General features: G+C 56.6%; 8 protein-coding genes across 8 annotated transcripts; 4 read left to right on the top strand and 4 right to left on the bottom strand.

Annotated features, from left to right (window-relative positions):
• Positions 1-565: 565 nt before the first annotated feature.
• On the bottom strand, positions 566-1,494 carry F5144DRAFT_66487 (dynein light chain type 1-domain-containing protein). Its single transcript, XM_066793313.1, has 7 exons — positions 1,312-1,494; positions 1,211-1,233; positions 1,101-1,134; positions 987-1,021; positions 870-896; positions 743-812; positions 566-670 (listed from the first exon to the last, which is right to left on the bottom strand). Exons 1-7 carry the CDS (start codon positions 1,373-1,375, stop codon positions 606-608), a joined length of 318 nt encoding a protein of 105 aa, XP_066649197.1. The 5' UTR covers positions 1,376-1,494; the 3' UTR covers positions 566-605.
• A 535-nt stretch (positions 1,495-2,029) lies between these two features.
• F5144DRAFT_503211 (uncharacterized protein) lies at positions 2,030-9,089 on the top strand (the record flags this gene model as incomplete). Its single annotated transcript, XM_066786417.1, has 8 exons — positions 2,030-2,385; positions 2,442-3,215; positions 3,424-4,860; positions 5,048-5,127; positions 5,173-5,301; positions 5,580-6,061; positions 6,129-6,356; positions 6,482-9,089. Coding segments are annotated over exons 1-8 (5,967 nt in total), but the record flags the coding sequence as incomplete, so codon positions are not given.
• A 2,507-nt stretch (positions 9,090-11,596) lies between these two features.
• Positions 11,597-13,275, top strand: F5144DRAFT_66351 (uncharacterized protein). The gene has a single exon (XM_066793312.1). The coding sequence runs from the start codon at positions 11,844-11,846 to the stop codon at positions 13,134-13,136; it is 1,293 nt and encodes a 430-aa protein (XP_066649195.1). The 5' UTR covers positions 11,597-11,843; the 3' UTR covers positions 13,137-13,275.
• On the top strand, positions 13,270-13,855 carry F5144DRAFT_66276 (uncharacterized protein). The gene has a single exon (XM_066793310.1). It carries the CDS (start codon positions 13,349-13,351, stop codon positions 13,676-13,678), a length of 330 nt encoding a protein of 109 aa, XP_066649194.1. The 5' UTR covers positions 13,270-13,348; the 3' UTR covers positions 13,679-13,855.
• F5144DRAFT_557758 (cyclophilin-like domain-containing protein) lies at positions 13,669-15,441 on the bottom strand. The gene is made up of 5 exons (XM_066788043.1): positions 14,917-15,441; positions 14,687-14,712; positions 14,477-14,622; positions 14,266-14,403; positions 13,669-14,149 (listed from the first exon to the last, which is right to left on the bottom strand). Exons 1-5 carry the CDS (start codon positions 14,952-14,954, stop codon positions 13,949-13,951), a joined length of 549 nt encoding a protein of 182 aa, XP_066649193.1. The 5' UTR covers positions 14,955-15,441; the 3' UTR covers positions 13,669-13,948.
• Positions 15,194-18,102, bottom strand: F5144DRAFT_66312 (tRNA-dihydrouridine(47) synthase [NAD(P)(+)]). Its single transcript, XM_066793311.1, has 3 exons — positions 17,752-18,102; positions 15,814-17,697; positions 15,194-15,754 (listed from the first exon to the last, which is right to left on the bottom strand). Exons 1-3 carry the CDS (start codon positions 17,913-17,915, stop codon positions 15,667-15,669), a joined length of 2,136 nt encoding a protein of 711 aa, XP_066649192.1. The 5' UTR covers positions 17,916-18,102; the 3' UTR covers positions 15,194-15,666.
• A 508-nt stretch (positions 18,103-18,610) lies between these two features.
• On the top strand, positions 18,611-21,002 carry F5144DRAFT_557752 (uncharacterized protein). The gene has a single exon (XM_066788042.1). The coding sequence runs from the start codon at positions 19,095-19,097 to the stop codon at positions 20,721-20,723; it is 1,629 nt and encodes a 542-aa protein (XP_066649191.1). The 5' UTR covers positions 18,611-19,094; the 3' UTR covers positions 20,724-21,002.
• F5144DRAFT_557732 (uncharacterized protein) lies at positions 21,003-22,410 on the bottom strand. Its single transcript, XM_066788041.1, has 2 exons — positions 21,533-22,410; positions 21,003-21,449 (listed from the first exon to the last, which is right to left on the bottom strand). Exons 1-2 carry the CDS (start codon positions 22,164-22,166, stop codon positions 21,376-21,378), a joined length of 708 nt encoding a protein of 235 aa, XP_066649190.1. The 5' UTR covers positions 22,167-22,410; the 3' UTR covers positions 21,003-21,375.
• Positions 22,411-22,990: the final 580 nt, after the last annotated feature.

Here is a 22,990-nt window from a genome sequence, read left to right as displayed (position 1 = left end):
GTCGTATTACCTTGGTACGTGGCTTACATCATGGCACGACTTTGCTGCATTTGTTGCGCCACTTAACGTTCAGTGGCACCCAAGCCATCGGGAGCGAGTTCAGCCGCACATATAAGACGTATTATGGATGCAATGTCACATCGGTCGCGGTTGTGCCTCTTCAAAACATCATCTTCCACGGGTAAAGGCTCAGGGACGGAAATGGAAAGTCCGGTTGCGGCAATTGGGCCTGGGGTGTATATCATTCGCAAACCGCGAGACCGGGAGACGCCGTTACCCATCTCCGGTTCCAACTTAACGTACAACAGTAAACGAACAATGGGGATTCCTCCGCCATCATGTCGCCACGTCTGCCATCAAGCAGTCCTCCTCCTTCTCTTCCGCCACGCCTGGCGCTCCTTGTTGTTCAGTGCCTCCGCTCGGCCTCGGGGATTTGTCCATCCAGTCCAGGTTATCCGCCGCGGGGCAATTCTCTTCCTCCTCCGTCCGTTTTCTTTTTCTCGGGGTTGTCGGCTCGCTAGGTAAAAGCAGGTTGTCGGACTGTGGTAACTTTCCTTAGAGGGATGTTGTCACAGCCGCGAGAGAAAACGGCGGAGGCCGCTTCCCTACTGGGTCTTGAATAGCAGGATCGCGCAGTGGCCGAGGTAGAAGTAGATGAAGTGCTTCGTCTCTGTTTTGGGAGGGAGGGACCGGCGCTGTTAGCAAATGAAATGACTAGGAGTAGGGAAGTGCTATTCCATACCGTGGGTTACAAAGCTGCCGAAGTTACGACCAACGATGCAGTGCCAGGTAGGGCCCTTCCTCTCATCGAACTATGGGAGATATGTCAGCCAAAAGGCGGGGTTCGGTGTTTCGAGTGGCACGCATACAGTCCGCTTGATGTGATGGGCAATGTCCTGTTCGCACAATGTCAGTATGCTGTGTTCTTAGCACTGGGGATGTCGGGGATGTCGGGGATGCTGGGTGGGATGTCGAGTGGGACGGACCTTCTCAATGGTGAACTTTGCCATTGCCTCCTGGGCTAAATCGCATCGCGGGTTAGTTTGATTCGGGTTTGGCGCAATCTTGAAGGCCTATGCCCTGTTGTAGCTCCTACGTACCCACTTCGACGACCTCTTGTTGCATGTCCTCGGTCTTGGGCAAGGTGGGCGTGTTAGTGTGGTGATCCGCCGAAACCGGAAGAGCTGACGTTTCGATGCGAGAGACGTACCATATCAGCGCTCTTGATTTGAGCTGTTTCAGAATACATCATGCAAGAATTAGCAAACACGGTTGAGGGCGTGGTAACCTAGATGCCATGAGAAGGCCTACCCTCGAGCTTCTCCCGAGCAACAGGGGAGGTGCTCCGACCAGCCTTGACCTCGTCGCCCGGCATTGTGTAGTAGATTGAAGTGGGTGGCCGCTCAGTAGTTAGCACAGAATCTCCAACCGTTCACCAACCCGGACACTGGAAGAGGGGTCGACAATGTTTGTGCGGGCGATGCACTCCTAGATCCCATCCTCTGTCGCGGGTTCCGGATTTGGGGTCCAACATACAGGCAAACAATGTCTAAGTTAAGCTAATGTTCGAAACAAGCCCTGCAGATGCGGGTGCGGATAGGCGTGCGGTTGGGCTATGATGTATGGGAGCGACAGAATGACAAGCAGTTACGGACGTTGGATGATTGAGCAAGGCGGTCTCTCAAATTTTGATTGTTTTGGGTTGATCTCAGTTCCGGGTTGAGAAGGAGGTCAACGCGGCTCAGCCAAGCTAAATCATTGGCGCCACAGAGTTGCTTCCCTGCGAAGCGCTGAGTCGCGGGGGATCCGAGGCGGGATTGGGTGTCTTTGGTGGTGATAGAAGTACCAGTACTTACAAAGCCCATAGATATTCTCGGCAAAAGCAGGTACTGAGACTTACGGGTCCGTTGCCGTGGAGCGCGGCGGTGTGGAACGGGCCCAGCGTGCCCAGTCGGCAGCCCACGCGATAAGATAACAGAGATGTGGGACGCTTCCATTGCATTGAAATTTCTTGGGGAAAAAAAGTGCAAAAAGAGACACGCGCTTCTTCCATACCTTCATCGAACAAAAATCACATCAACAACGGGATGACCACCCGGTAGCATTAGCTTCAAACTCTGTCGGCGGCAGATAGAAAGAAGCATAATAATCATAATGGAATCGTCAAGAGTGTTCGTCAAGAACCTGCCGCCCTCCATTTCCGAGGCTGAGTTCCGCAAACACTTTTCAGCCCAGGGCCGCGAAGTCACCGATGCCAAGCTCATCCCCAACCGCCGCATCGGCTTTGTTGGTTACAAGTCGCATGAGGATGCTGCAAAGGCCGTCAAGTACTTCAACCGGTCCTTTATTCGCATGTCCAGGATTGGCGTTGACCTAGCCAAACCGGTAAGCGCAACCCCCCGTCCCAACCTGCCGGAGCTGTTGCTAATCATAGATGCAAGATTGTAGACTCAAACCCAAGACTGCCAACCGCAAAGGATGGCCAACGCCATGGGGTGCCTAGCGGTTCTGCTCTTGGCCCTAACGGCCCCAGCATAGAGCAGCCCGAGGACGAAAGTTCCAAGAAGAGAAAGCGGGAGGTGCTTGACGAGGCGGACCACAAACTGCAAGAGTACCTTGAGGTCATGGGCCATCCGACCAAAAAGGCTCGAGACCATGAAGCGTCAAGTGGCAATGTCCAGCCAGAGTTGGCGTCGGCGCTGCCCCCTGCTATTATGGAAGCAGGCGAGAGTGACGACGAGTATGAGGACATCCCCGCACGCGATCCAAAAGGGTCCGCTCAGGTGCCTTCTCTTCATGTCGGCATCCCGCCTGCTCCTCCGGCGGATAGCGAGAACCCTATTCCCGCAGCCGGAGACGGACCTGCAAGGGAAGCACCGCAGGTGTCCGTAGATGCAACGGACGACGACTGGCTTCGGTCGAGGACAAGTCGTCTGCTCGACCTCGTGGATCCAGATGATCCGGGGTTTGCCACAAGGGTAGCCCCGTCAGTGCCTGTGGTTGTGTCTGCACCCGAACCTCAAAAGCCGGCGGCGGATGCTGCTGATCCCGAGCTTGATGGACCCAACGAAGACGCCCCCGTACAGACTGGGAGTAGCGAGGACATTGCCAAGCTAGTCGAGAAGACATCAAGGCTGTTCCTGCGAAATCTCAGTTATAATGTCAGTGAGGACGACATCAGGGAACACTTCAGCAAGTTTGGAAACCTTGAGGAGGTGAGCATCTTTCTATTGTTTTCTTTTTTCCCTCCCAACGCCCCACCCTTCCATGATGAATCCCTGATAGGGACAGCTTATGCCAATGGCATATGATGAGACCTGGGCTCGGTATTTTAGTAGATGCTTCGAGATTCTGATGAAAAGGGCCGATTAATTATTTGTGTTTCTCACGGATGGTATTGGACTCTCGCTAACAGCGTGGCAGGTGAACGTACCGTTGGATAAACAGGGCCAGAGTAAGGGTTTCGCCATGATTCGATATGAGCAACCCGCTTCCGCGGTCGATGCATTCCAAGCCGACGGCTCGGTTTTCCAGGGCCGAATAATACACATCCTCCCTGCCTCTGCCAAAAGGGAGAACAAGCTTGACGAATTTGCAATCTCAAAATTGCCCCTCAAGAAGCAGCAACTTCTCAAGAAAAAGGCCGAGGCCGCGTCCAGCAGCTTCAACTGGAATTCACTTTTCATGAGCCAAGACGCCGTTAACACAGCCATGGCAGAACGTCTCGGAGTTTCCAAACACGAGCTCCTGGATCCCACGGACGCGTCTGCTGCTGTGAAACAGGCAGTTGCTGAGACCACAGTAATCCAGGAGGCCAAGGCCTATTTCGCCACCCATGGCGTGAATATCGAGGCGTTCAAGTCGCAGCAACGAGGCGATACCTCGATACTCGTGAAGAACATTCGAAACGCCTCGATTGAGGAGTTGAGGACCCTCTTTGAGGAACACGGCGCCGTGCTGAGAGTCCTGATGCCACCAAGCGGTACCATCGCGATCGTTCAGTTCGCCCAGCCAGCAGTCTGCCGAGCTGCGTTTGCCAAAAAGGCCTACTCGCGGTTCAAGGAATCGGTTCTGTTTCTCGAGAAAGGCCCGAAAGGGTTGTTCGTAGACCATGCGGCCCCACCCCAGGATCGCCCTGCTGGTGTTCAAAAGCCGTCCGTTGCCGAATTGCTGGAACGCGATGACGCCGAGGATCAACTTGAGACGGCTTCTCTATTCGTCCGTAATCTCAACTTTTCAACTACCACCGAGGGCTTAACCAGCGCCTTCAAACCCCTGGACGGGTTTGTAAGCGCAAAGGTCAAGACCAAGACGGACCCCAAGAAGCCGGGTCAGGTGCTCAGTATGGGTTTCGGCTTTTGTGCTTTCAAGACCAAAGAGCAAGCCCAGGCGGCTCTCAAGGTCATGGACGGGTACGTACTGGATGCACATAAGCTCCTTGTCAAAGCATCGCACAGGGGTCATGACGCGGCCGAGGAGCGAAGGCGTGAAGACCTCGCCAAGAAGGCGGCGGCGCAGCGGACAAAGATTGTCATCAAGAACCTCCCATTCGAGGCATCTAAAAAAGATGTCCGCGCCCTATTTAGCGCATATGGCAAACTGGTTGCACTCCGCCTTCCAAAGAAGTTCAATCACACATCGCGCGGATTCGCTTTTGCCGAGTTTTCGACAGCGAAGGAGGCGCTCAGCGCTCTCACTGCGCTAAAGGATACCCATCTCTTGGGGCGTCGGCTGGTGCTTGACTTTGCAGAGGCCGATGAGGTCGATCCGGAGGAGCAAATCAAGGCCATGGAGAAGAAGATCAGGGGCCAGGTGAACAAGGTTACGTTGCAGGAGCTTACAGGAGAAGGGAGGAAAAGGGTTAACATCGGGGATAACGATGAAGACGAGGCATGATGGCAATGACAGAATGAAGAATTGATCTCTCCATAGGTCTCGGATTAGAGACAGCAACCTCAAAGAGATGTCTCGGTGGCCACACCGCCCTTGCCAAGGAGGCGTTGCCTATCCCCCCCTGGCGGCCCCTCTGCAGAAACCCCCACTTCAGTTCTTTGAAGATTGTTTGGTCCGCCTCACACCTTCCCCGTTGCGTCTGATCGGTTCCTGCATAGGGCTAATCTTGTCTGCGTGCCTGGGGTGGCCTTTCCCCCGAAAGCAGCCCGCGGTCCCGAGACGCTCCGCGCCAACCGAGAAGCTGCGCAGGTTTTCATGGGGGCCGTATCCACGGCTTGGATGCCCTTGCGTTCCAGTTGGTAGCATGTTGGGTTTCTGTGTGTCCAGGAAGGCTGGACCAACAACCCTGTTTGGCATATGCGCGACAGTCGCCCTGGGTGGTGTTGTTGCGACGGCATCCCTATACCGGGATGGCATCCCTATACCGGGATGGGGTACACTCGATCCTGGCCTGGTGCGTGTGTCGAGGGTGTCCCGTTTTAACATATGCTGTGCTCCCTTCAAAGGACGGGGTGTTTGTATCCCAGCGTATTTTATATCTACGCTCTGGCTCGCATCCTGATGGTTAGCCATTCCTCTCGAGAATTCCTCTTCTGCTCATACTTCAACTGGCGTTCCTGAGCAAGTGTTTGCCGCCCGGGATACGTTGTAGGACTGACATGTCCACTGTGCTCAACAATGGAACTCCCAGTCGGACTTCCAGTACTCCCAGCTCAGTGCTATTCACCATCGCCGGATCCTGGATTTGAGGGCCGCCCTGGAGTTTCGAGTTCCAGGCAGCCCCTCCAGGAGTCGACCGGCAACATCCAGCATCCTCACATGGCCTGGTACGCCCAGCACCTAGAAGCTCTCTCGTCGATCCCATCTTCGATCCCGCCGGCGATACCGCCTGTCCTGAGGACACAATCACTTGGGCCAGACTACGGCGCGCCGGCGTATGGCAGATCCCAGCAACGACACGAGCTTCACTCGCACAACAGACGGCGGACGCAGGGATCCAACCCGCTCATGCCCTTGTTGACGAAGGACTTCCAGAACTACCGGAAGAAACAGGAAGACAAACCAGACCAAAAATGGCCCGAGGAGCTGGAGGGGTTCTTCCTAGACGGTAAGTCTGCGGGCAAACAACGGCGCAGACCCGGGGCTGTGTATGGCTGACCGACCCCCTCCCTTAGCGCTGCTGCTCATCCCTCAGATAGGGCGCAGTAAATACACCATGAAGCAACAAACAAACGGGCGGAACCAGCTCATCGGCGAATACCTGTGGATTGCCTCCTGCCTCAGTCTGAGCCCCGGAGCGGAACTCGACCCGCATGTGTTGGAGGTGAAGGCAGAAGGAGGAAGGAAAAAGGTGTCCAGCCACATCCAAGTGCTCAGAAACTTCTTTTCGGCTCATCGTTGCTGTAAGTCTGTCATCGGCGACCCCGCCCCCCCTGGCGCCCTTTTTTTTTTCCTCGTGTGGCGTTGGCGCCCTGCAGGTCGGGAGTGTGACCAACAGCTAACAAACACGCTATCCCTTGCCTCGCAGTTCACTTTCTATTTGGCCCACGACAAAGGGACAAGGAGGACATCCACGTCGAGAAAGGGTTCCTCAAGAACAACCCTGTCCTGATTGCTTTGTCCGAGGGCCGCATTGAGCGGCCCAACTACGAGTATTTTGCACAGATTTTCACCCTGAATGAACAGGTGCAATTTAGGCCGAAGCGCTGCTGGATCTTTGTTTCGCATCCGGATGTGGTCATCAGCGAAGACGGGTCTGGGTACCTGCCGGCAACGGACAGCAAGCTCGTCGAGTCCGAGTACCCGCACCTCCCACGCAATCTTCAACGGGAAACGTGGGCCAAGGAGGAACAGCAACTGTTCAAGGGGGCACTCCTCCATGAGTTCACCAAGGAAATCCACCAGGTCGAGTCCAGCAGTGTCGGTAGTTTCAGCAAAAAATGGGAGTCGGCATTCCCGGATTTGCAGCAACGGTTGAAGAACATCACCTCTTCAACCACGGATGCGAAATGCGACATTCTGCACTTGCACGCCACGCTCGAGCTGAAGGAGAAGCGAAGCTTCCCGGCAGAGTCGAGCCTCAGCTCATGGGTTGAGATCAACATTGAGCAACCACGCCTGCTCAACCACCGGTGGCGGGTCGAGACGCGGCTCGTGAGACCTCCTGAGCTGAGCTACTCGCACGATGACTCGCGCGGAATCTCATCTCAGGAAGACATTTGCGAGCGACACAAAGAGTTTACGATCAAGTATCAGCACCAACCAGGCTGCGACGGCTCCCGCAATAGCTCTCGTGGGCATTGTGAGTGTCTGTCGCAGCGTAACCGTCGGGACGGGATTTCGGTTCCGTTTCCGATCCCCTTTCCCGCTACGGCCTGGGCGCAAACACTCACCAATTGTGCCGAATACCCAGCCCATCCCTTCAGTGGTAACAAGAGACATGACCGGGAGCGAGGCGCAGCCGTCAAGACGGATAATGGCGACGAGGATGGGCGAAGATCCCGTCGGCGCAATAAGCAACCGACGCAGATGGACTTGGTTCCGAGGATTTCCATGATGCAGGAGATTTTCTCGTGCCCGCCAACCTCACCTCACGAAGTGGGAAGCAGTAATGCAGCGGATCAAAGGTGGACGCGTCGTGCCGTGATCCTCTGGACGTTTGAGACGACCCACAGCATCGTTGTTGATAAGAACAAGAAGGAGCAGCTAGTGACGGCCCCAAATGGGAGAACCAATTGGCGGTTCCTGACGATCCTAGATCCGGCCAGCGAGCAACACCAGAGGCAGGCTGTTGCTAGCGGCCGCAGGGCTTCTGCTGGCGAGTACCGGGGCGTCTCGGACAACCTCGCCTGCTCTTCGCGACCGGCATCCCGCGCCGCCGCCATGTCCCCCAGCCCGACCTACCAGCAGCACCTGGGCACAGGCGCGGGCGTCAATGAGGACTTCTCCTCCCCGTGGGATAACGGTGGCGGGCTTTCCTCGTTCTCCGGCCCTGCGGTCAGGGCTTACAGCACTCATTTCATGTCGCACACGATACCCCCGCACACGGCGGTAGGCCAGGGGAGTTATGGTGTATTCGACAGTTTCAGTAGCCATAGCAGCCTGGCTACACCGCCTCCGAACGCCTCCATGGCCAGTTCCTTTGCGCAGCCCTTCGACACGGCCTCAACAAGCTCGGATATGCTGTCGAGCGGCTACATGGCCACGCACGGCGCGGTGGCGTCGGCGGGCATGGACCGAGGCTCGCACAACCTTGGCGGCTCGCTCTCGGCGGTAACTGACCCCTTCTTGTCGCATGTCGGCGCCGCATACGGCGGGTCGCAGGACGGCATCCACAGCTGGGATGGCCACAGTGTCACGGGAGGCATGGACGCTGCCGCCTCCTGGTCATCTGGATACTCTAATCACAGCGCAGTCCACAGCGCGCACAGCGGAAGCATCGACTGGTCTGGGTCACAGCCGGCGACTGTTCCCTCCAGGCGGGGCAGCGAACACCAATACCAACCGCACCATCGCGCAGACCGACAGCCGTGGGCGCCACAAGCACACCCCATGGATGATCACGGCTCATGGACGCCCATGGCCTCGGAAACCGCCCGGGTCGGCAGCCAGGACAGCCATCATCATCACCACCACCACGACATCAGTAGCAACAACTCCCACCGCTCCCACAGCCATCACCCCAACGAACACGACCGCTACCGCCAACAAAGGCATAAACACAACCACCCCCCTCACACCCATACTCACGCACCACCATCATCATCATCATCATCATCAACGAGCAGCGGGCCCGACATCTCACAAGACTGGGAAAAAGAACTGCAGATTCATGCGCTACCGGACTCAGGCTCAGGCTCAGGCTCGGGCTCGGGCTCGGGCTTGGGCTCGAGGTCAGCATCGACGGGGCACTCGCCTTCGTCGCCGCATTCTCCGCATTCGTTGGGACCGCTGGAGGGGGATGATTTGCTGGGCTCGCTGGAGCTGGCGCACGCCCCAGATGATGGGGATGGGGATGGGGGTGTTAGGGAGGCGGCGGCGGCGACTTCGCTGGCAGTGGGGAGGGCGGGTTTGAAGAGGAGGTGGGAGGAGGAGGAGGGCGAGGAGTTTGGGGATGGGGAGGGTGGTGGGGGTGGGGGTGATGGGGAGTATCGGCGGTTAAAGGCGAGGAGTTGAGTTGGTCGGGGCAGGGTTTGGGGTCGGTCTTCATACACAATATACGAAGGTGTTGTTGTCACGGGTTGATTGTCTTTGTTCCGCTATTTTTTTGCGGTTATGTTGAGGGTCGGGGTTCATAGGTACTTCATAGGAGTTATAGGAGTAATACACCACTACACAGTATACTACACAGCAGTAGTCGATCAATCATGAACCGTGGTCTAGTAAATCCTGACCTGAGTCAATGCTACGTCATCAATTGTGCAGTGCAGTACTAGGTAGGTAGTATGTGAAAACCGAAATCCGAGTTGGAATCGCCAAAAACCGAGGCCCGACCTAGCAGCCGCCCAGGGTGAAACGAGCAAACCCCGCAAGAAACGACCCGGCGTACAAACGACGTGGCCATGTCAGGCCTCCAGGGAATCTTGCTGGCGTGCACAGGAGCACATGACAGAGTGCCCAGGCATGATGGTCGGTAGGGAGAAGACCAGTTCCCTTATCTCGGCGGGAAAAGGGACGATTGTTTGGAGCTAGGGTAGCGGAGATCTGAGGAACGGAGGCCAAAACACCCGGCCTGCTTAAAATGGGGGCGATATGTTTGAGTAACCTTTATCCGCCGAGCAGGATCGGAGTTTTGATTATTATTGAAAAACTCAGGTTCAAGTTCTGCTCCCGTGTGCAGTGTAATGTTGAAACCGGAAGACGTTGAATAAAAATAGGCAGGGACTAGGTTAGGTAGTTACCCGTTTAGTTATCTGTGGGTAGGGCTGGTTGCTCAAATGCACGACAGGCAGGAACAGACAGGGTTAAGGACGGTTCAGATGAGACAAGCAACGGCGATCCCTGTGCCAATCATCAACGGCTGGGCTAAAATCGTTCGTCTCATTTTTTGTTAGCGTGTTCTGTCTGTGCAAAACCCAAGACTGCCCGCCGCAACAGTCAACCGTCCCAAGGAGGATCCCAGTCCTTACCGGACAGTTCGTCCTCATGGCCGGGGCCAAACCGCAAACCTACAAGAAGATAAGGAAAACAAAAAGAGAACACGGAAGAAGAAACAAGATATTTGCATAATGCCCACCAAGTCTGGCGACCGGTTTCGAAACAATTTCGCTTCGCAAAGCCAGGACGACGGGCGGTAAACCCCCCAAGCGCGCTCCGGCTTATCTGGTCCGATCAGAGGATGCGGCTGCCCGGGACCGGCCTTGAGACGGGCCCAACCTGTTTCTCCTGGGGTCGCATGTGGGTGCATTTGCAGCGAATCGCCCGCAGCTTGGGCCCTGGCAATGCAACCCTGTGGGTCTGCCAGGTACGCTCGCCTATCTGAGTTTGGCGGCGAGGGAACGGCACGAGTGGATGAGGTGCATCGGCTCTGATGCTTGGCATTATTGGCATGCCCACGCGGGTAATTCTGCTCCACTCGTAGCCCTAGCCTGCGGCGCGGATCCGGGGAAAGTCACTGGTCGCGCAAGTTGGCGCGGTGAGGTGACTTCCTGGATACCAAATTCTAAAATGAAACCTTTTCTTCCCATTCACACGCTTCAACCGCGCCGGATGCTTCGTCGATGAAGCTTCCGGGGGCAGGTGCACCACATAAGCGTGTCCACCATGGGGGGGTCCCTTCCTTCCATGTCCTTGCCCTTGCCCTTGCCGTAGCCGACGGTATTGGAGAGCGCCTGCTACTTTCCGTTGCAACCTAAAACCCTGGGCCTAGGCGAGTCTCCGAGTAGGATGCCCAGCACCCATCAACAGGTCAGTCCCCGGGGTCTCTCCTCCTTAGCCCTCTTAGCCTCTCAGCCTCCTCTACACTCAAGACTAGACCCATAGACCCTACCTAGACCAGGTGCCCTCTTGCTCCAGACCCTCTCCAGGCCCTCTCCAGACCTTAGCCCTCGCCCGGCGCCAGCCCGATCTTGTGTTTTCTCAGATCCTCTCCGTCTTCACATGAGATCAGCCGATTCTCCCTTCTCCGATGTCACCGACCCGGACTTTTGGAAAACTGATCTCCCGGTCCTCCTGGTCTGAACAGCCCACGAGGTTTCAGGGCCCTCCGATGCCACACCCGCCCGGCCGACTTCTATCCCACTCCGATCTCTGTGCAACGCCCTTGGACAGGATATTTACCGCTGCCGCCGCCATCTTGGCAACTTTTCTTCTTCAGGTTCCTTGGCCTTCATTCCACCTTTTCTTTACGAATCGACCACTCTCTGTCATCTTTTGTGTGCTGTGCTCGATTCCGTAACGAGACACTACCAGCAATACAACCCACCGCCAACAACCCATCGCGTGTTGTTAACGAAGCGAAACCGATTCCCCCCTCGAATCAACCAACCTTTGTTTGACTCGCCTACCCAGAGACTTGTCATTCAACAAAGCATTGTTCGGCATTCTTTGTGTGCGTTGAACCTACTATTCAAAACCGCCTCACAATACCCGGAAGCCAACAACCGCCACACCCGACTGCTATTCAACGCACACCTGTCCTGACCGGTATTGTTCGTGCTGGCACGAACAGTATTAACGCTGGCCGTGAGGTAGCCTGTCTTCGATTCTTGACCAAATTTCATTCTTGAATTCTTGAACAAAAAACCGCCATTTCCTGCAGGATTTAAACCGGGACTCGACGACAAAAAAAACAACAACAACAACACATTCCCGTCATATTCGACGTCAACTTCTCCCCGCAACTCGTGGGATTTTTATATACCAACATTTAGTCACATCAACAAACTAACATGAAACTAACATTCTTGGACCGCACCGTGGCCGTATGGCTGCTTGCCGCCCTCTCCGGGACGGCGATAGCCCACTCATGGCCCGAGCAAACCATCCGCCTCGCGCCCAACGGCAAAGAAATTGGGAAGCCCGGCGCCGATAGAGCCCACATCGAGACCGGCACGGGAGACTTCTTGATTCCACCAAATGGCGGCGAGAAGGTCATCAAGCCCGACCACAAGATCGTAAGAGATGCTCAGGGGCCCTTGAACGACGCAAGCTACAGCGACCAGTTCCCGATGCTGTCGGTCGCCCAGGGCGACTTTGTCGCAATCAAGTACCGCGAGAACGGCCACGTCAGCCGCGCCGACAAGTCAAACCCTGAAAAGCCAATCAACCGCGGCACCGTCTACCTTTACGGAACCAACGAGAACGATCTCTCCAACGTAAACCTCATGGACGTGCATCTGAAGTGGACCTCGGATGGCAAGGGCGGAAACGGCAAGGGCAAGCTCATCGCGACGAGGAACTACGACGACGGGCAGTGCCACGAGGTCCTCCCCTCGGACGGTGACTTTGAGGGCATCGTCGGCTACCGCAAGGAATTCATCAGCAAGGCCGACTCTCTTCTTTGCCAGAATGATATCCAGATCCCCAGTGACGCCGCCGTCGGCAAGGTCTACACCGTCATCTGGGTCTGGGACTGGTCCTCGATGAAGGAACAGGGTGTCGCCGTGCCCCCGGCCGAGTACGGCGCCGACTCGGTGCTCACGCCCGAGCTCTACACAGGCGTGGTCGACTTCAAGGTCGTCGAAGCCTGCGACGACAGCCTCGGCGAGGTCAAGGGCCCGACCTGCGAGAGCTCCAAGCCCGACACCAACGCCAACTTCGCGACCGACCAGCCCGCCACCGCCCGCGGTATCGCCTCCCAGATGGCCGAGCCCTTCCTCGTCAAGGTACCCCAGGCCGGCTTCGACGTGCCCAGCGCCACCGCCGACCCCAAGAACATCCCCTTCGGCGTTCTCGTCGGCCAGAAGCCCACCCAGTTCCCCTTGCCCAAGTCCATCCTTGAGGCTCAGAACGCCCCAGGCGGCGGTAAGATCCCCGCCGCTACCCCTGCCCCTGGAAGCGGCGGCGGCAAGAGTGGGGACTCTGCCGGCGGAGACGCTGCCGCCGACGACGACGTCGTTGTCACCCTCACCTCCACCGTCCCCGAGGGCATGACTACCATCACCGTCACCAAGTCCAATGCCCAGAAGACCCCGGCGCCCAAGATGAGGAGGGGCGTGCACATGAGGCGCCGCCGTTTTTAAAAAGTGAAAGGGCCATTTTCTTTTGTTTTTGGGGGGGTTTACGCGTAAGTATTATAATAAGGCTCTTCTTTTTCTTGGTTTGAATACATTCGAATGGTTTTTTTTATCTTGTTTTCTTTCTAGCACGACTTTCTAACTTTCTCTTTCCTCAGATGTGCGATATCGATCGACAATCATGATGTGATGTGGTGTATGAGGTAGATGATGAGTTGATGATGCCTTTCTTTCCGTCAAATGGGTTTAGATTCGGGCTGGCGGTGCATGGCATGGTATGGTGGCAAATTTCTCCCCTTCATTGGGTTGGGTACCGGCTGGGGGCTGGACGGCACGGTTTTTCGAATGACAAACATGGGATACCCGTTCCTTTTATTTCTGGCTTTTCTTTTGTTCTTACACTCGTTTGGTTGGCGGCGGTATTTCAGTTTGCTTTGCTTTCGCGGATCTGGTATTCGAATTCTTCGGTTCCCCTGTCGGCGCGCTTCATGGATCTGCTTGTTGTAACAGGCGGGACTGGGTTGCGCTGGCGTCGGTATTTGTTTTAATAGTTTTGATAGATTTAGACGGATGAGCAATGCACACGATTCGCTGTCAAAAAGAATACCAAGCAAGGCTTTCGTGTTCCTAAAGTCAACGCGCAAATCCGCTCGTGAACGCCACGCCAGCAGTTACCGATCACCATCCCTCCAGTTGGTGTATCCCATTCACGCATGTAAGTAAATTCACCGCGCAGAATAGAAAGCCCTCCCAGGCCTGGTATCACTCAACCAACCCGCAACCCAAGCCGGTACGCCCGCCCGCGGCGGCCCGGGGCACTACAGCTCGCCGCACTCGGCGATGACCACGTCCAGGTTGGGCACGTCCTTGCCCTTGTAGCCCGTCTTGGTGGCCTCCATCTTATGGACCACGTCCATGCCGTCCTTGACGCGGCCGAACACCACGTGCTTGCCGTCCAGGTACGGCGTCGGCACCGTCGTGATGAAGAACTGCGACCCGTTCGTGTTGGGGCCCGCGTTCTGTTTTTTTGGGGAGGTTGGTTAGTTGGTTTACACTCAGTGTCACAACACTATGGCTGGGGGGGGGGGGGGGGGGGGGGGAGGGGAGGGAGGGGAGGGAGGGGGCGGCAACTCACGGCCATGGAGAGCAGACCGGGCTGCTCGTGCTTCAGGTTGAAGTTCTCGTCGGCGAACGCCTTGGTGCCGTAGATGCAGGTCGACCCGGTGCCGTCACCGTTGAGGAAGTCGCCGCCCTGGCACATGAACTTGGGGATCTAGGCAAGGTGTTAGTTATCGGTTGACTTTGACTCTGTGCTCCGCTCTCTTGGTGGGTACTAGGTAGCTTACAATGCGGTGGAACTTGGAGCCCTTGTAGCCCTGGGGACGGCCGACGTTGCTCTTGCTCTCGCCCGTGCAGAACTGGCGGAAGTTCTCAGCCGTCTTGGGCACGACATCCTTGAAAAGCTCAAAAGTGATACGGCCAAGAGGCTCGCCTAGGGTGGAATTGTGAGCAAGTTGCGTTCTCAGAGGGAGTGGACGGGAGGGGTAGTTCCATACCACCGATTGTAATGTCGAAGAAAACGCTGTATGAGAAGTGGTGTCAGCATAGGTGCCCAAAGCTCAGCAACATTGTGATATCGTAAGTCGTATAATATGTGATGTTTCCGTCCCGGCGCATTCAACTCTTGATTTGCGATCGGTGTGGATTGAGGATGGGGCCGGTCTCGAACCACTTCATGAATGAAGCTGATGATCGAGAACGCAGCTAATTGCACGCAGAAACTTACAGCGGGTTACCCGACTCGGGAAGCTCAGTAGGCGGCATGTTTACGGATTCTTGAAATTTGACGATATCTGAAGAAGAACCTGGTGATTTTTTGGTGTTTTGTGGACTTTGGTTCTCACGGTCGGAGGTGAAGTGGGGTGTGGAACTTAGTCCCCAGATGACGTATGGGGTAGTTACAACAACAAAGGGCCATGCGTTTGTTCGCAGGTGGCGGAGCCTGATTGTCAGGTGGCAAACATTCAGACGAGAGTTTCATGTCCGGAAAAAGAGATCCAGGCCGGAATTGTCTTGGGGCGTTATTGTGGCGGCACACGGCAGGCAAGGATGCTGGTGAAGGGACGAACTAGTTGTTTGCCGCTAGCTACTCATCCCTAGAACAAACGGAGCCGAAAGTGAGTAGAGGCAGGTTACTGTCAACGGAACTACGGTAAGGTGCGGGCACCAAGTCTTAGGGCAACTGAAGGTTTCCTAGACCAATTACATACTTGAAATCAAGATCAAGCAAGTCACTTCTCCAAGTTGGTCGCTAGTCCAAGGTGAAGTCATTGTCAGTACCGGTCATCGGACCTCCCCCATCCATTGATCGGACGACGGCGCTCTCTTGTATTTAGAGGTGACCTAACACGGCGCTTATTACACGCTATGTTGAATTCCACGCTATTTCTTCACCATACACAGCCCCTAATACCCTCGTCGGACGCCAGAGGCCTTGTCTCTTCTACCGCTATATATTTGTTCCACCGCCATACTTTCAACCTTCGGCCTCAATCTCGTAGCTGTTTGACTTGTGTTTTGGCTGGAACTTGAACCCGGGTGGAGCTGGGCCAAGGAACATCTCACTGCGTCCTCGTCAGCTCACTGTTCACCACACTCCTTCCCACATAGGAGAAACGCTTACCTGATCTTGATCCAGTCCTTGTAGTTCTTGCTCGCAAACAGCGTCTCGAGATCGTCGCGCCCGCGGTAAGCAGGCGGCCGCTCGTTGAGGTTCGGCGGCAGCCGTTCTAGCAGGCCGATGGGCACGTAGCGGCAGAAGAAGCTGAGAAACTCGAGGAGGAACCGGCGCGTGTAGTTGAGGCCGAGCTCGTCCGAGCCCCAGGCTTCCATACCATACCGGACAAACTTCTCGATGTACGTCAACCGCTCCGAGCTGGACTTGTCTAGGTACTGGCCCTTTTCGATCTCCTCAAAGACCCAAGGCTTGACGAGGGCGCCGCGCCCAATCATGACACTATCAACCTTGGCGTTATCGACGTGGTCAAAGTATTCGACGTGCGAGTAACAGTCGCCGTTGCCTAGGAAGTACATCTTCCCGCCGTTAGGTAACGTGTTCTCGTCCGCCTCTCGGATCGTGTCGGCGAGGTCATTACTCTTCTCGTTGAATTGCTTGATCAGCGCCGCGCACTCGGCGATGTAACCCCAGTCGGCGGCCCTGGTATACCGCTGCAGCCTTGTCCGGCCGTGCAGGGTGACGGCTGCGCATCCGGGCGCGCCGATCATATCGCGCAGGTCCTCGCTGCCGAGAGCTAGACGCTCAACGAGCTTCTGGGCTGTGAGTTTGCCGTCCCTGGAGCCCATTCTGATCTTTGCCGTGATCGGCACGTCTCCCGATACCGCATTCATACCCCTGATCATCCTCTCCAGCTTTGAATGTGAATCCAGAAGGGCGGATCCCGACCCAGATTTGAACACGGCATCCACCGGACAGCCGCAGTTCAGATCGACTAGACGAAGATGCGGTAGAAGCTGAGATAGGGCCTCAGTGGCCTTCACAGCAACCCATGGGGCATTGGCTGCGATCTGGGCGCCGAATTTGAGGTCTTTGGAGTTGTCGTAGCCTTGGACGATAGGGCCGCTCGGGTTGAAACGGGGCGGCACGATTTCGCTCTCGTGAGCTCTCATCAGCGTCCAGTCTGCCTTTAGCCCCTGTAGCAAGGGAAGCCCCAGGGCCATTTCAGAGTATGTCACTTGAGCCCCGAGTTCGACGCAGAGACGGCGGAAAGGGAGATTTCCCTGCGTGGTTAGGGGCGCAAGGACAGGCGTCTCCCGTCCAAAGTAAAGCCTCCGCTTCTCTGACGGCTTGAACGGAGGCTCGACGTACTGTGCCCTGTAATCATTCGGATTGGTCTCGTCGTCCTTGTGCTTCTGATAATGTTTGGCAAGATGTTTGGTGTCCTTAGCCAACCAGGCCAGGTATTGCTCCGACTTCTCTAGAGGAATCCTCTTCTTGGAGAGGTCATATTTGATGCCGACCGGCACCATATTGACCACGCCGGGCTTGATCTCGCCGGCTGCCTCCTCCCCGCCTTCCGGTGCCTTGCTAGCGTCGCCCACTAGAACTAGTTCCGACCGACCGTCGTCGTGCTTGATCTCGTCCATGTGGCTGTGGACGAACAGACAGCGCCAACCGGACGGGCACTTGCCGTACTTCTCCCAAACCGGGCACTTCCCCCCAAAGGTGGTGATATCAGGACGGCGGCCTTCTTTTAGGTACTTGCGGAGGTCGTGGAGGGCATTGCAGCGATCGCCGTGCTTGCAAGGGCGCGGCGAGAACTCGGGGGTCCAGGCGATTGTGTTGCATAAGCGCTGAGCGTCGGAGAAGGTGCCAAACTCCCTTTCCTTATTCTGGCCCCTTTGATTCTTCCGTTTCCCGTCCTTTTGGGGGGCTTGTTGCGTTTCTTGTGGTGTCGGAGCTGTCCGCCCCTCGGCGGCATCGTCGTCATCGGCTTCGGCTTCGGTTTGGGCAGGCCTCCCTTTTTGGCCGGGTGGAAATATGAGATATCTGGTTAGTTGGTTAGCAGCTGAGATGTCTCAGGATAGACAAAGATCAATTTACTCTGCCTTAATCGGGGCGACACCCTTGGCCCTGGAGTCCGCTGGTGATGGGCTGTCAAGTTTTATTTTCTTAGATGCAGGTTCACTATTGGACCCATTGTCATCACCAATTGGGGAGCCATTGGCTTCTTCCTGGGGTCGTTTTATTCTATCTTGTGGCTCCATATTTGTTGAGTGTGGTTGCAAAAACCCGGGGTGATATTCGTGCTGGTTGAATGTTTGTTGAAAGAGCCACGCTGTGTTTCAATTCGACGACATTTTACAGAATTGAATCCGAAGTTATCGGAGCGCCAATTGGCCCCACAGCGGGGTCTCACAGCGATCGGATGGCTAACCTAGAGCCTAGGTAGGTAGTGGGGGGGTTTGCTCCTGCCGAGTCAGGGCGAGTCAGGGCCCAAGAGGTTCTGCTGTGGGAAGTGCGATGAGATTGATTTGAAGAGACCCCAACTGCACTACCTGAACAAGCCCGCCGCCGTTTGATAACAATGGGTACCTAGAAATAGTGTAAGAACACAGGGATCCCGTCCCACTCCAATTTTGATGCCGAAGCGGCCAACGAACACACCGGCGGCATGTTCCTGGGGGTCGTTGAACTATTTTCGGGACTGTGATCAACTGCTACTGCCGATCTTGGCCGAATTCTGCTGGCGCTGTCTGAGTTCTAGATGCGGGGTTTAGCTCCCTACATGGATGACAGGACAGGTACAGGAGATGAGGTATGGTGGAAGGAACTTGAATGTCACCAAAGAAGATGTCATCTTGCAGCGTGGTGGCTTCCTGAGTCTCCAGGGTTCTGCACGCCTGGGGACTGCACTACTGTGTACATAGGTACAGTACCAAGTGGACAGGCGAAGGTTGGAAGATGGCAGATGCCGACATCTTCCAAGTTGCAAGCGGTGTGGGAGTTACACTCAGTGTGTGACGGGGCAGCCACGGCACGCGGGTAGAGCAGGGTTGCTGGGCTGAGAAACAGCTGTGACAGGGGGTGAGCTTCCAAAGCAACAGCGCCATTCAGGGCTCACCGGCTGTTACATCCAGAACCCACCCGAGCGTTGCTTCCAATTTCACCTTCAACTCCCGTCCAAGGCTGACTGGCCTTCATGTCCCAGTTCGGGGGATCATCAACATTCACTACAGATACTCGATTGCACGAATTGCGCCTAAATATACCCTACACTATCTCAACGCCCTCCTTTCCGATCGGCCCTAGAGCAATCGACATTCACCTACTCGGTCCCGCTCGCCCCTAACCACTGACGGGCCTCGCCACGCCGCCGTTTGAGCCCTCTGAACAGTCTCTGCGAGAGGTGCATGTTTAGGAGGACATGATCATTCGTCCACACGATGGCTGATCAGGCCAGAGCAGACGGGCACGAGGGGCTGCCGCAACCACCGCAGAACATCAAGATCGTACGGTCGCAAAGGATAGCCCCGGTGTCGCCCACAGACTCGCGCCCGCCACCCTCGGAGTTATACGATGCCGAAGCCCAAGACAGGGCGCCCCCGATACTACGATCGCACACACCCGGCCATCTCTCATCCAAGAGCCAGGACCGCCGCAACAGGCCCGCCGACCTCACCCTGCGCCAGCGCTCGCAATCGTCCGCTGCAGCAATCACACCCGTCTCTTCGGCCGGGATAACGCCGTCGCTCCCCCTCTCGGCGGCCTCCTTCTCCGCAGCCTCTACAAGACAACCAACGCCCACTATAAACCGGCCACCAGCCATTGCCGAAAACGAAGATGCAGGCAGCAGCAAGGAGGCCCCACGCCGACCACCAGCGCTGCGCTCCACGTCAGCCATCGCAGGCCGGCCAGGGGTCGCGGGAGCAGCAGCGGGGAACGGCGCTACCGCGGCGCCGGGGGCCGTAAGCCGGGTAGGCACGGGGCGGGGCGCACCGGCGAAGGGGGCGGAAACATACACAGCCTTCCCTGTACTGGCGGACCCCAAGACGGCGGTGGACGTGCCGGCGGCGCCGGCGTCGGGCATGTACTGGAGCCGGTGCGCGACGTCGGGGTCGCCGCACACGGCGCTGCGGGCACACACGGCGACGCCCGTGGGGTCCAACGTGTTTGTGTTTGGCGGCTGCGACGCGCGCGCCTGCTTCAACGAGCTCTACGTGCTCGACGCCGACGCCTTCTACTGGTCCGCCCCGCACGTCGTGGGCGACGTCCCCGTGCCCCTGCGCGCCATGACCGCTACGGCCGTCGGGAAGAAGCTCGTCGTCTTTGGCGGTGGCGACGGGCCGGCTTACTACAATGATGTGTATGTGTTGGATACCGTCAATCTCCGCTGGTCGCGCCCGCGCATCCTCGGCGACAAGGTGCCGTCCAAGCGCCGGGCGCACACGGCGTGTCTGTATAAAAATGGCATATATGTCTTTGGGGGCGGGGACGGCGTGCGGGCGCTCAATGATATCTGGCGGCTGGACGTGAGCGACATGAACAAGATGTCGTGGAAGCTCATCTCGAGCCCGTCCTCGGCCGACGGGCGGTCGCCCATCACCGGCAAGGACCTCCGCCCGAAGGCGCGGGGCTACCACACGGCCAACATGGTCGGCAGCAAGCTGATCATCTACGGCGGTTCCGACGGTGGGGAGTGCTTCAATGACGTGTGGGTTTATGATGTCGATATACACACCTGGCGGTCGGTCAACGTGCCCGTCACCCACCGGCGGCTGTCGCACACGGCGACCATTGTCGGGTCGTACCTCTTCGTGATCGGCGGCCATGACGGGAACGAGTACTCCAACGACGTCCTGCTGCTGAACCTCGTCACCATGACCTGGGACAGGCGGAAGGTCTACGGGCTACCCCCCAGCGGCCGCGGCTACCACGGTACCGTGTTGTACGATAGCCGTTTGTTGATGATTGGCGGCTTTGACGGCAGCGAAGTGTTTGGTGACGTGTGGTCTCTTGAGCTGGCTGTGCACGCATACTACTCGCAAATCAGCCACTTTAAGATCGAGGTGTGAATCGGGGTCCATCTATTTTGGTCATACTCATGCGCGTAAGCTGCGGTTTTGAATAGTTTCTATATCGGTTGTTGTTGTTGACTTTTAGCAATTTGGATATCGGAGAAGGTTCCAGGTGGGGGAGGCAAGCATTGACTGATACAAGCGTGGCATGGCGTCGCGCGGCTTGGGTAGTAAAAGGAGACTGATATCAAGGTGGCTTTTCGTGTACAGTTGGTTGCTATGCCAAAAGCGTTCCATGAATCACGACAGTCTTATGATGAATGATGAAGCGGTTGGTTAAAGAAAACTCGACGGTTTATGTCGCTTGTCTTGGTTGTATATCATTTGTTGTTTTAAATCCCTGGGGCACACCGTGCTCGCCCCTTCGACAACACAGACCCCTTTTGTACACAACAGCGCTCATCCATATCCAGCCCCCGCCAACCCCGGACAGTCAGACACCAAGAACAACATAAGAAATAAAAAACTCCAGCCGCCGGTACAGTACAGTCTGTAGGAAACAATGCGCCCGCTAACTTAACCCGAACGCCGTCCGATGCACAAGAGGAGGGATTACTCATGGACGAGCTGCCAGCCGTGGCGACATTTCGTGGAGCCGAGATGTCTCGGCAAAGGTTCCGATTCAACGTGGGCTACCCGAAGCCTTTGCTTAAGCCTTGCCCGCGGTGTCCCGCTGCTTCTTCTGCTGCTCCCCTAGTCGTTTCTCCTCGGAAGCAACCATTTCTGTGCATCAGGTTAGTCTTATGTCTTGAGCTTGGCAAATGGAGCAGGCGGGTTGGGGGGAGGGAGGGTTGGAAACAACGTACGCTTCCAGAGGTCCTGGCCCTCGTACTCCTCCTTGTGGATCTTCTTCTCAATCTGGTGTGTCGGGTCATCGGGGTCGACGACCATAACAGTCTCCCACCGGCCCTTGCCCGATTTGGCGTCGGCGGTCTCAAACGCAGCCGTGGCAATCAGCACGGCCAGCGTGAGTCCCTGAGCGTACATACGCGCCTGGACCAGCTTCTGGCTGCCTGTCAGGTACTTGCTGCGGCCGACGATCGCCATGGCGATGCCCATGGAGGCGGCCCAGCTGACAAAGACAATGCTGTAGCGGTTCTCGCGGCCCCAGTCCATGAAGCGCTGGGCCTCGGTGCGCTGGGCGCGGCGCGCCTCGGCCTCGACCCGGTGCGCCTCCTCCAGGTAGTTGTTCATGGCGTCGTGCGACCGCTGGTAGTTGATGCTGTACCGCTCCGCCACCACCATGGCGCCGAACGTGCCGGCGGACGAGACGAGGAACGACCGGAAGGGGAGCGTCAGCTGCCGGACCGCCGGGTACCGCCGCGCGCCGAGCACCACGCCCGCTAGCCCGACCGCGAGGCCCGCCGTGCCGCCGATGATGCCGCCGCGCACGACTACGCCGTAGTGCTCCTGCTCCACTTCTTTGGGGATGACCTTCATGTTGGATGGTGGGACACCGCTGGTGCTGGTGCTGCTCTGTTGCGGTGGTGGATTTGGCGGGTGATGGGGATTGTGAGCGGTTGTGTGATATGTCTAGTAGGGTGTATTCGAAGTGCGTCAAATCAATCCCTTGTTGTGGCTTTTGTTCTTTTTTTTGCGGCGCCGTGTAGGTGGGCGTGTTGGCTCGAGAAATTATCGTATGACGATTCAGGTCCCGGCCCGTGGCAAGGGATGTAAAAAAAAACTGGGTCCGGTAGGGGCCGATGGAGGGGGTTCTTCTGCGGAGCTTGATGTTCGGGTAACCGCACTCGGGTTCTGAGGGATAATCACTTGAGGTATGCGTCTCGGATATGAAAGCATGGAATTAATTGGGATTCTACAAGGCGTGCCCGCGGGGCATTGCTGATTCCTTTAAGTGGAATTCAGCCCCGAGGAGATAGTGATGTCAGGGTTGTGCCATGCGAGGCAAATTCCGAGTCTTCCCCGGAGAAGGGTCGCACAGGCCAGAACCCTTCTCTTTCGGGATTCGAGATCGAGAGATGAGTGGTGGAAGATGCCGGGGAGCCGCCGAGCATCTGCGAGCGGTGACAAACAAGAATTGTATTGCTTTGACTCCTGTTCCTACTTTCGCCGGTTGTGTCTGTCCAAGCCGGCGCCTTTCGGAAGATGCGAATTCGCGATGGCCTGTAACATGCAAAACGAGGCTTAACCTTGCGCGATTCGGACCAAGATTGCGTTTCTGAGTAATCCAAACCCGAGTGCAGACTGTTTGGTTTGGGCGGCTCCGGCCTTTGCACCTGCTCCCGGTAGTCCGGCCGACCGGC

This window comes from Chaetomium tenue (genome assembly GCF_020726465.1).
Source record: "Chaetomium tenue strain MPI-SDFR-AT-0079 chromosome Unknown F5144scaffold_1, whole genome shotgun sequence".
Taxonomy (NCBI): domain Eukaryota; kingdom Fungi; phylum Ascomycota; class Sordariomycetes; order Sordariales; family Chaetomiaceae; genus Chaetomium; species Chaetomium tenue.
The sequence above is the reverse complement of the archived record's forward strand: the minus strand, read 5'-3'. Positions and strand labels throughout refer to the sequence as shown.

Bases quoted from the DNA above. Each gene is read 5' to 3' on its own strand.
- F5144DRAFT_66351 (XM_066793312.1), top strand. From the start codon at position 11,844: ATGAAACTAACATTCTTGGACCGCACCGTGGCCGTATGGCTGCTTGCC.
- F5144DRAFT_66276 (XM_066793310.1), top strand. From the start codon at position 13,349: ATGATGCCTTTCTTTCCGTCAAATGGGTTTAGATTCGGGCTGGCGGTG.
- F5144DRAFT_557732 (XM_066788041.1), bottom strand. From the start codon at position 22,166: ATGAAGGTCATCCCCAAAGAAGTGGAGCAGGAGCACTACGGCGTAGTC. The intron at 21,450-21,532 runs GTACGTTGTTTC...CCTGATGCACAG, and splicing joins GGGCCAGGACCTCTGGAAGC to AAATGGTTGCTTCCGAGGAG.
- F5144DRAFT_557758 (XM_066788043.1), bottom strand. From the start codon at position 14,954: ATGCCGCCTACTGAGCTTCCCGAGTCGGGTAACCCGCT. The intron at 14,623-14,686 runs GTATGGAACTAC...ATTCCACCCTAG, and splicing joins CTTCGACATTACAATCGGTG to GCGAGCCTCTTGGCCGTATC. The intron at 14,404-14,476 runs GTAAGCTACCTA...CACCTTGCCTAG, and splicing joins GCTCCAAGTTCCACCGCATT to ATCCCCAAGTTCATGTGCCA.
- F5144DRAFT_66312 (XM_066793311.1), bottom strand. From the start codon at position 17,915: ATGGAGCCACAAGATAGAATAAAACGACCCCAGGAAGAAGCCAATGGC. The intron at 17,698-17,751 runs GTAAATTGATCT...CCAACTAACCAG, and splicing joins GTCGCCCCGATTAAGGCAGA to ATATCTCATATTTCCACCCG. The intron at 15,755-15,813 runs GTAAGCGTTTCT...ACGAGGACGCAG, and splicing joins AAGGACTGGATCAAGATCAG to TGAGATGTTCCTTGGCCCAG.
- F5144DRAFT_557752 (XM_066788042.1), top strand. From the start codon at position 19,095: ATGGCTGATCAGGCCAGAGCAGACGGGCACGAGGGGCTGCCGCAACCA.
- F5144DRAFT_66487 (XM_066793313.1), bottom strand. From the start codon at position 1,375: ATGCCGGGCGACGAGGTCAAGGCTGGTCGGAGCACCTCCCCTGTTGCT. The intron at 1,234-1,311 runs GTAGGCCTTCTC...ATTCTGAAACAG, and splicing joins TGCTCGGGAGAAGCTCGAGG to CTCAAATCAAGAGCGCTGAT. The intron at 1,022-1,100 runs GTACGTAGGAGC...GATGCGATTTAG, and splicing joins ACAAGAGGTCGTCGAAGTGG to CCCAGGAGGCAATGGCAAAG.